At 39.9% G+C, this 11,344-nt stretch overlaps 1 protein-coding gene across 1 annotated transcript in view; it reads left to right on the top strand.

Annotated features, from left to right (window-relative positions):
- The first annotated feature begins 770 nt into the window (after window positions 1-770).
- The window catches only part of CPNE8 (copine 8), a 208,391-nt gene continuing 197,817 nt past the window's right edge, over window positions 771-11,344 (top strand). Inside the window, exon 1 of the mRNA XM_008061880.2 lies at window positions 771-953. Coding sequence (XP_008060071.1) covers window positions 817-953 — 137 coding nt within the window. The 5' untranslated portion in view covers window positions 771-816. The remainder of the gene's footprint in view (window positions 954-11,344) is intronic.

Below are 11,344 nucleotides of genomic sequence, written 5' to 3'. Positions count from 1 at the left end.
AAAGAACTGAGGGAGACGAACTCCAGATTGCACCTTTAAATCCCAAATAGCATTTTTTTTTCCACCTTAAAGTCCACCTCCGTCCTTGCTTGCCCCATATATAGATTTGCCACTTTATTACCGCGGACAGAAGGTTGGAAAACGTCACCGTGTCCCACCACTGTCTCCCATTGTCCCCAACTCCCAAGTGGCCGAGAATAGGCAGTCCAGAAGCTGAGACCTGACTCATTTGCCCGAGGGCACAGCGGGAGGGACCCCTGTGGGCTCCGAGGGTGGGGTGGGTACCAGAATGTGGCGGGAAGGCGTGGATTCACCATGGGGCAGTTAGGAACCGGCGGAGGTGCCCACACCTCCAGCTTTCAACTCTGGCGAGGAAACTGCGCGACATTCTCGTCCACACCTGATTGACAGGAAGGAGTGGCGGCCCCGGAGGCGGGTGTGGGTGTGTAGAGGTGGAGACCAGACCTGAACCGCCCGCAGAGTCGGCGAGGGCTGCCCACCTAGACGGTAGGGGGCTGCGGGTGTGTGCCTAGAGCCTGACGCCCAGAGCCCGGAGAGGATCACGGAGTGTGTCCCCCGCCGGGGTTGCCCCCTGCCAGGAGGGGGAAGGGAGGCCGGGAGCCCCGCGTGCCACTCCCGGTCGCCCCAGCTTCCCCCAGGACTGGCTCGCGGTTCCCTCGCGGCTCTGTGCCGAGGTCCGCCTCCTCCCTCCCCCTTCCCGCGCAGCCTCCGCCTCCTGCCTCTGCCTCCACCCTCAACCCCGGTCTCCGTCTGACGGGAGCCAGGCTCCGAGCCCTCAGTCTGCCCGAGCTCCGGATGTGGGCGCCGGACAAGTCCAAGGGGCCTCCACCCAGTATGGACAGCCGCTACACCAGCACCGCGGGCATCGGGGACTTGAACCAGCTGAGCGCGGCCATCCCGGCCACGCGGGTGGAAGTATCCGTGTCCTGCAGGTGAGGACGCCACCCTTCTCCTCCCTCCAGCCCTCCCATCTGCGGGCTTGGTAGCACTTGGATAGCGCTCGGGGTACCACGAGGCTTTGCGCGGCTGAGAAGTTGCGCGATGAGTGGGAAACACTCGGTGGTGGGGTTGGAGTGACCCCGGATCGAGTGACAAGCAGCGGGGGGAGTAGGAGTTGGAAGAGAGTGGTGGGCTCCGGGACTGAGACTTCTTATTTTCTTTCTGGGAAAAGCAGTAAAAGTTGGCTGAGCTGTGACTCAGCTGCGGGAACCCGGGCCACCGCCCACTTCCCAAGCCCCTTTTACTTCCCAAACCCGAGCCGGATGGCATGGTGATGACGGAAATCGGAGGGGACAGCAACGGCCCAGAGCGAGCGCTCGTGACCGCGGCGCGCAGCGGCCCAGGACTCCCTCTCGAGGCGTGTGCACACCTGCGATTGCCCGGGTTGGCTCCAATCCCGGCAGTTTCCTCCCCACCCACTTCCTGGAGTCATCCGGCGGGCGCTGTCCCCCACACCCCCTTCCGGGATTTTTGCCTAGTACCTGGAAGTAGGGGTTTGAAATTGCGGGCGAATCTGTGTCCTGCCTAAGATCTGGGAAGTCACGACTTTTTCCAGGCAGACACCTTTGAGTGCTTACCACCACTCTACCCAAGGACTGAAATTTCAAACTCCTTGTCCTGACGTTCTTTGGGTCAGTCCCGGTAAACAAAGCAGCATAATTGCTAATATCGTAGAAGACTTGGAGAAGGAACGGGCGGGCTGTGTTAAATTGGTGCTGGCAACCAATTTGCGAATTCTGTTGACTCTGGCACCCACTCCCCTGTTTGCGTACTTCAGTCCCTCGGTAGAAAATCTCTCCGCATTTATCCATTTTTGCCCCAAGATTGTTTTTATGCCCTCACATCCTCCCTTTCCTTTCCTTAGCAAAATTTGCCTTGGAGAAATCTAATAAACTTGGGTAATCTTGATGTAAATAAACCCTGAAGTTTAAAATTCCATCAACCTTGATTTTGCATTTTCACAAACAGCCTAAAGCCAAAGGAATGTATTCTTTGTGTGTGTGGAAATTCAAGCACCAGCAACCCCAGTAGAAGTGTTATTTGGGGATAGGAGACAGCCTTTAGCTATCCTTAAAACTATAACCTGATCTCGTGCTTCCTCTTAAGGCTGATCTCAGTCTATGGAATAATAATGCTGATAGTGATAGCTAACATTAAGCTCTTGCCTTGTCGCGGTCACTGTTTTAAGTGCTGCCTGAGATTTTACTGATAATTGTACAGGTATGGAAAACTCTTTATACAATTTCTAGGCCTTTTTCTTTTCTCTGATGCTGGCTTTGGATGTTAGAGGGAAGTTACCCATATATACAGATAATGGATACCCCAAAGTCCTATAATAACAACATTTTCTAGAGTTCTTATCCTTTGCTCCACATTCTGCAGTGTCTGAATTGTGTGTCACCTATACTTAAAATGAATATAAAGAATATTGTAAATCAAATCTGAATTTCCCATAAGCTTTTGAGGGATGATGGGAGAAATTATACCTTAGCTGACCATTTTGTCAGTAGGGTCCACATTACCTTCGTTGTTATTGTGTGTTTGCTGTGGGGTATACTGGGGATACTGAAGTCTATTGACATAAGACAGTTTGTTTTAGCTTGCTACCACAGATCCTGGAGATCCCCTTGCTCTAGTCTTTTTCCTACCATTGTTTTGGCATCTTTAAAAAAATTTTTTTCTTTTAATTTTTAGGATTTGGAATAGGCAAAATCCTGAACAAGAACTCAAATACTTAATGTCAAGCATCTCTGTTGGGGCTACTGGTCTTTAGTCTGTTGTTTAATTGTGTTGCTCCTGACTCAGTTTACCATTTACTTCTTGGTTTAATTTAAAAAGCATCTTTTGGGCAAATAGAAACAATTAAATTATCAAGTTAGTGCCTTTGGAATAGGTTTAGAAGTTCCAAAATAGATGGATTAATTTTATTTTTAATATTGCTGAAAATTGGATCCTGTAACCAAAGGAGGTGGTGTAGTCTGGACTTTGGCATCAGAGACCTAGGTACAAATTCTGGCTTTGTGACTCATTCTTGTTACTTTGGAGTAAGTTCTTATTTAGTCTTTCTAAGCTTCCTCCTCTCCAAAAATGAGAATAATTACTGCCTTTACATAGAGTGTTATCAGGCTTTAATCAAATGTAAAATCTGCTTAACAATGCATGAAAAAGAATAATTTTTTTTAAAGTGTATAATGTATGATTCAATTATGGAATTTCATAAATAGTCTCTCCCTTTTGAACTTTAATATTGGTTAGGTAAGCAAAGATAGAGCTAGGATTGGATACCTGTTTCCTCTTTTTCTTTCTTCTTTGACGTGCATAAAAGAACATGTTCTCTAGAGTGTTTGTAGGGGTTTCACTTAGCAGCAAGGCACAATTGTAGGCCTCAGCCCTACTACGGGCAAGGGAGACCTCTGACAATTTTCTGACATCAGGAAAGGATCTCTTTCTTTCCTTCTTTCTTTTTATAGCCTCCTTTCACTTTCCCCTATCATTAAAGGCTTTATGACAAAGTTTTCATCTTCCTTTTGGGAGATGTTAGAAGGATCAACATTTGAAGCTTGAAACCAAATATGATTCATGGAAACTGTCTATTCACTCACCAAGTGTCTGAGTGTCTTTTGTATGTCTAGAATTATGCTATGCTCCATGAGAAATGCAAGGGAAGGTCTCTCCTCTGAAACTGTAAAATCTGGTGGGAGATAATCATTACATAAGACGTGGTAATGTAGGACTGAATTCAAAGATGAGGCTCATGCATAAGAAGGGAAGGATCATTGTGGAACAGAGTGCTTGGAATATATCACAAAGAAGAGATGGGATTTGAGCAGAGACAAGATGGATTGGCATGGCTTGAATTAGAGAGAAGACTGTGTACTTGGAGGTTTTATAGTGTTGGTGTTGTGACAAGTACATTTTTCAGGCAGTACTTATGCAGAGGAAGCTCCTAGTATTTGACTTTCCACCTCTTCTATCCATTGTCTAGCTCTTCTTGCATTCATTTTCCTTTATTATATACATCTATAGATTGTTAAATTAATTATCTTAAATAATTATATAAGCTATATTATATCAGCTATAGCTGAGCAATGATACAACCTCATAGTGATAAACTAACATAATATTTCAGTTTTATTCTGAAGACAGATTAATACAGAATGAGCTAAAAACAATGGGAAAAATAATATGCAGTAATCACTTATCCCCGGGGCCCTGGTTTGTTGTACCATATCAGCATTTTTTGTCGTTTTCTCTGATTGAGAAATCGATTTATCAGTTATAAAAGCAGTGAGAGCATTGTGTTTTCTAGAATTTGTGTGTTAGCTATCAATGTACATTCTTTCACAGCAATAATCCTATACTGGTGATAATATTGATTTTTAAACACTAAAGTGAGAGCAAGGCTATAAAGTGGAAACATGTTGAGTGCCTACTTTGTGATAGACATTTTAAAAAACCCTTCCTGACTTTGTATCATCTCCCGTTACTCCTCTCAGTGACTGAATATAGCCCAAGACACAGGTGCTTGCTGCATGCTGAAATGCATACCAGATGTATATGACTACAAAATACACACAGGAGGTGCAGTCCCAAAGCATGTGCACGTATCCTAGCAGACCAAACTTCTTATGCCTTTGTGGCTAGGCACACAACACTCTGTACTAATGAACCTCCCTTTCTACTTCCCTTCTTATTTAGGCTGTGTTCCTTCTTCAAGGCTCAGATCAAATATCACTCTCATGGCCCCTCTCCCAAAGTAGCTGATATGTGCCAGTGTCATAAGTATATTGCAATTCTTGGTCTGTGTACTCTCCTTGAGGACAAGTTTTGTTTCTTTCATATCCATGTATTGTATTCTGAGGTTGGCATGGAATATGAAGTCAAATATTTGATGCTGTAGTTCTCTATCTGAATCATCTGATATAGGGAGGCGGGTTTTTCCTGTTAGAATATCACTCCTAGGTCCTATAGCAGATCTATTGAATCAAAATCTCTGGGAATGGGAGCCAGGAATCTGAACTTTTAACAAGCTCACCATATACTGGTTATACACACTAGATTTTTAATCTTCTGGTTTCATCAATAAATGACTCTGTGACTTAGTTCCTTGATCCGAGTAACCCCTGCTCTACTAAGGTGTCAGAAGGACATTTTTTGATCTAGGTGGAGCTGGATTAAATGGGCTTGAGACAGAATTTGTGAATCAGTTGATAAGTGAAGGAAATTAATAATTAAATTATGTAAACTTAAAATTAAATTGTATTAAAATGAAAGTTAAAAATTACTTAAAGGTTATCATTTTCTGATTGTGTTACTACATTTTACTGTTAGCTATGTTCTTTGTCATCATCTATTCTCTGTATTTTTTATCTACTGGTGAAAATATTCTGCAATGCTGTGCTACTGTTCATCTCTTTCCACTTCATACACATGACACTGGTAGCTTGAAATCAGCCATGGCTGGGTGCTGTGTCTTACCTGTAATCCCGGCGCTTTGAGAAGCCGAGGCGAGAGAATTGCCTGAAGCCCAGGTATTCAAGACCAACTGAGCAACTTGGTGAGACCTCGTCTCTGCAATAAATCAAAAAATAAGCCAAACATGGTAGCACGCGCCTGTAGTTCCAGCTACTTGGAAGGCTGAGGTGGAAGGATCCCCTAAGACCAGCAGATCAGGCTGTGGTGGCTATGAGTGTGCCACTGCACTCCAGTCTAGGTGACAGAGTGAGACTTCAATTCAAAAAGAAAAGAAAAGAAAAGAAAAGAAGTTAGCCATGGTGGGAATATTTATGCCAAAAAATTGGAAAACACTGCAAATCAATTCTTGATTTATTGTTTTCTTATCTACACTTATGGATAAGTGGGAATCAACTGGCTGTTTGGAATTTACAATAAAAAGAACTATTAGTATGTTATTATTTGTAGATTGTATGCCAAGCTACACATTCCACATATCAGCAAAATGTATAATAAATTCTGCACACACATTCAGCTTTTTCTCGGAGAGCCTGTTTTAAAATATATATGTGTACATCACTGTTTATGGGCTTTTGTAAAAGGTATAGCATCATACAAAGAAATATTATTACTACTTGTCTTGGTCAGTTCTGGCTGCACTAACAAAATACCATAGACCAGGAGCTTGGTAACATCAAACATTTATTTCTTACAGTTCTGGGGACTGGAAGTCCATGATTAGGATGCCATATAGTCAGGTTCTGGTGAGGGCTTTCTTCAAGGTTACAGACTGTCAACATTTTGCAGTACTCTCACGTGGCAGAAAAAGGATGAGAGAGCACTCTGGGGTTCTTTTATAAGGATACTAATCCCATTCATGAGGGATCTAACCTTGTGACCTAATCACCTCCCAAAGGCTCCACCTCCTAATACCATCACATTGGAGATTAGAATTTCAATGTATGAATTTTGGGGGGATCACATACATTTAATTCACAACACTGTTGTTAGACTGTATTACTAGGAGTTGTAGTATCAAGTTCAACACTGTCTCTGGTCTTCCTTCTCTTCTGGAATAAGTGGGGTTATATGATTTCATAATCCATGAAAGGTTGTGACAGCAAATGTATTGCAGTTGAAAACTTATGTACTTTTAAATTTCTCCCTCTCCTTTTCATGTGATCCTCTCTACACCTTCTTTAGTTTTCTCTTACTTTGAATTTTTTTTCTTCTTATTTCTCCATCCACTGGTGGCATATCCTTTGCAAGTTTACATGTTACGGTTTCAGTTATACTTTTTTATTAACTGACCACCTGTGAAAGCAAAGTCAGATTCCAGGATGGAACATCTGACTGGTCTAGCTGGAATTGGCCGAGTTTGAAGCAGATAGCTGTGCTGTTCTCATGATCAGCAGTGAAAGAGAATCAAAGTGTTCAAACACAACTGGGGGCACTACCTTAGTCCACATTGGTTCACTTCTTAGACATACTTTACCTTTCTTTAGCACAAAAAATTTGAAGTTACTAGGTGAATAGGCTTTCAAATGATGTTGTCAACTGATAACTTATAATTTACAATAAACTAGGGGTATTAGACTGGCTATTATGCTATAAATAAGGCAAATGACAGGCAAACTGAGGGTAATGTTGTTAAATGACTGTAATATTCTATTCTTCTGCCTCTGCAGTTCCTGAGACACAATGGTTCAAGACTGTAGTCACCCACTAGTGCTTTTTTTGGAGTATATTTAGGTTTGTCTTAGCCCCAAAGTTCCCATAAAATGTGTCCTAGGAACATTTCGCAACTGTGACTTTGACGTCTAATTGTGATAGTTGCCCAGGAACGTCTTTTCAGAGAAATGTCTTACTTGTGATGTTGTTCCACCAATATTTTGGTCTGCCCTTCATTTTTAAGCATTTAGGGCCATAAAGATTCTAAAACAGTATGTGGAGATGGCTAGTCTAGAAGCAATGTACAAGACAGGACCCCACAAGAGAAGGTGTAAACTGTGTTCCTTTAGGTATGTTATTTGTGGTGTAACAGGCCAAACATGCCCTATTTGAGTTTACTTAAGATAGAGAAGAAATACAGTTTTCCCAAAGGGGTTTCGTTCAGTTCTTAGCCTGCTTTATGATAGTTACAGTTGCTTATTAGAGTCAGTTTTGTTTATGCTTGAAGAATATGGGTGTGGGCTAAATTTGCTCTACCACTTAATTTCCCTGAAGTCTTGTAAAGTTACTTAATCTCTATCTCTCTGTTCCTTCATTTCTTCATCTGTAAAGTGGGGATAATAATAGCCTCTACTATTTGTATTTGTTGTGGAGGCTAAATAAGTTAATACATGTGAATGAGTTAAAACATTGCTTGTTGCATTAATTAAGTTCTCTGTAATTATAAAAGGATATAATACAAAAAAACCACTTACTATTCCATGTAAGTATGGGTAAAAGAGTTCGTTTCTCTCTCATTTATATCACATTTGTTGTCTCTTTATTTTTGTGTGTATATTTATATACACATATATAATATATAATTCAGTATATAATGTATTAACATTATATAGAATATAATGATATATTCCATACAATGTATCTCAGGTACTAGTTTTTTGATATTGAATCATAAATATGTTGCTATCATTAGTCTTTGAAAACATAATCTTCCATGTCTGCGTAGGATTCTATTTCTATTATATGGGTAAAATATATTTACTTAACTTAACTTTTATTCTCCAAAATTTATTTCAAAAAGTTGCTTTTCAACCCAATGCTAAAAATGAGTATTTAATTCACAAACATTTAACAACTCTGATTTTTTTTTCTTGAGTATAGTTTCCTAGAGTTGAAGTTGTTAATAAGCTATCTTTACAAAGGGATTTTAATAGCTTGTTTCAGTTATTCCCTCCTCTCCCATTCCTATTTTAAAAATGGAATCAAGGCTAAACTATTGGCTGCAACTTTCTAAATACCCTTATTCCCATGAGCAAGTTGCATTTAGAGATTAATGAGAATTTGAGGCAACAGAGTATAGTAGTAAGAAAATGGAATTAGAAGGCAGACAGATGTCTTTAAATCTCATTTTTATCCCTTTTTGGGATATTTTGGGTAACTTTTGGAGTCTAATATCCTAATCAGTAACACAGAATTGATTTAAAAACTAAATTTTCAGGACTTTTGGGCAAGTAAATGAAGTAAATTCTGTCCAGTGCCCAGCACAGTGTTTGTCCCAAGAAAAGCACATTGCAGCTGTTAATCTTAACCCAGTTTCTTATGACTATGTTACTGTGTGGCACACAAGCAGCATAGCAGAAGGTACCTGTACTCTGGAAAAATTTAAAGTCAACTTAGGGAGCCATATTAACAAGGTGACCATTATAAAACTGCATGTTATCCCAGGCTGAATAATTCAATGTGGAGGGGGTGTAGAAAAAATATCGTGGTTTTGAAAATGCTTACTTAGTTTCTACAGATTCCACCCCATAGGCCCAACCCCACCAAGACACACAATCATTCATGTGGATCTAATGGGATTTGACAGGTAGGAGGTAGCCTACTACAATAATAAATTTTTAGAATGAAAGAACATTCTAGTGCATACTTGTATTTGACCAATTAAAATTAATGGATTGACATTTAAAACAGCTCTTACATGTTGGACATGTGAGAAAACAGTGCAGTAAATGACAAGACAGGCTGAAGGAGGACAAGTATTTATTGCCCATAGTACAATAAGATGTATTTAAATGATGCCTTGTCCCAGTGATGATATTCCACTGTCTGACACACAATACCTTTGTATTTGCAAATTTATGATAAAAATCATGTGAATGCCTCTCCAGCCAGGGACATAAGCTACCAGACATTCTTTTTCAAATTGTAAGGTATTTTGTCAGGTTTATTCTATGAAGAATAATGCTCCAAACTTTGTAAAGTAATTGTCAGTTGATTTCCTGAAACCTTGAAGAAACAAAATATCATTGGTAGTCCCTGGGAAAAATTCTATTTATTAGACTGCAAATAAATTAAAATATAAGCTGTTTTAATTAAGCCAAGAAACATTAAAGCATTGGATATTTGCATATGTTTCTCTTAATGTCAAAATCTAACTCTGTCAGATACATGTATAAAGCATTTAATGTAGGCTAATTCACTGAATCCTTGCATTTCTATAAAATAGGTGATGTCCCATTTTACAGGTGAGGAAATTGAGGTTTAGGGGAGTTTAAGTAATCTGGTCTAAGTCATGCATCTAGTAAGTGGCAAAGTTGAGTTCCTGTTCCATATATGTACAATCTCTAAGCACATGCTTATAACCACTAGCCATATTCTGTCACTCTTCCATAAATTATTTATTGTAGACTTGAAGGGTGGGGACTTTTTTCTATCAAATATCAATGTGTTAGTAACTAAAAAGAAATTACAAAGCTGGTAGACATGATTCAAATGGATGATATCAACACTACTGTACCACAGAGCATATATTTCTCTGAGGATGTGAATTACAGAATTCTTTTGCGTATTCCTTACTGGTAAAAGCTTTGAGTAGAGCAATTCAGAAGAGTGGCATAAACTTTAACAATTTGATGTTTAATTTCCAAGTATTGATTCTTATCTTTATCCAATGCTGAGTTACCTAATGAAGCAGTGGGAAATTAAGTAATGAGAGGACTATTTAACTAGAAATCAGCAGGAAGAGTGAGATGAAAGCTAAATGCTGGAGAAAGGTGATGGACTGGGCAAATGAAAAGTAGGGAAAAATTAATTGAATTGATTATGTGACATTCAAATTCACCAATGGAGCTGAGAATTAACCTCAGGCCCTGCCATTTCTGTCCGCTATTTTTCTTAATAATGGGAAAGTCACCATATAACTTACTGACTTTTCCGTAATACTTAATTCTGGAGTTTTCTTTCACAACAACTTGTTCTTCAGAATTCCATGTAAACAAAATAATTACTTGGATATTGAAAATGTCAGCACATTATTCTGAGCTATATGAATTGTGACATGAGTTTGTAAAAGTCAATATTTTTTACCTTGCTAATTAGCTGAGCGCTCTATCTCTCTTGCTTTCTGTCTATATAAAATAAGTAACAAGTGACACATTAATTTTATTAAGAATGATCTCAAATGTCAGAGAGTGTAATGAACCAAAGATATGATTATAATTTCCATAGCTGGTTGAAACCAACACACTGCTCAGCCTCAGTTAGCATAATAGTGGTTTTATAATCATGTTGAGAAATGTAATTGTTTTTCACTGCCTGCAGATGGTTGTTATTCCATCATCTTTAAAAATTTTTTTATTTATATTTTAAAGATGCTGGGTACAATTCGGGATTAGGTAGATAAGTGGTCATCGTACAGGTAAAGTTTGGGCCTTTCTTTGGTCCATACTTTGTATGGTTTGAGATCAGGTACCTTTACTGATGTTCTGTGCTCCCCACCAACCTCCCAGTAGTGTTCCACTACTGCTAATCCCTTTCTTATAGTATTATGATTAATGCTCAGGGTCCACTTATGAGTGAGAATACATGATACTAGGTTCTTTGTTTCTGTGATAAATAATTGAGTATTATAGACTCCAAATCCATCCAAATTGCTGAGAAGTCCATAATTTTGTCCTTCTTTATGGCTACATAGTACTCCATCATGTATACAGACCACATTTTAAAAATCCAGTCTACTTTCTTTCTTTTTTTTTTTTTTGAGTTGGAATCTCACTCTGTCACCCAGACTGGAGTGCAGTGGCCGCTCCTGGCCACCGCAGCCTCGACCTGCAGGGCTCCGGCGATCCTTCCGCCTCAGCCTTCCAAGTAGCCAGAATTACAGGCGCACGCTACCACGCCCGGCTGATTTTTTATTTTA

The sequence above is a fragment of the Carlito syrichta genome, unplaced genomic scaffold (genome assembly GCF_000164805.1).
Source record: "Carlito syrichta isolate Samal-C Ts95f unplaced genomic scaffold, Tarsius_syrichta-2.0.1 Scaffold305634, whole genome shotgun sequence".
Classification (NCBI taxonomy): domain Eukaryota; kingdom Metazoa; phylum Chordata; class Mammalia; order Primates; family Tarsiidae; genus Carlito; species Carlito syrichta.
Note: the sequence above shows the minus strand (reverse complement) of the source record. Positions and strands in the feature narration are given on the sequence as shown.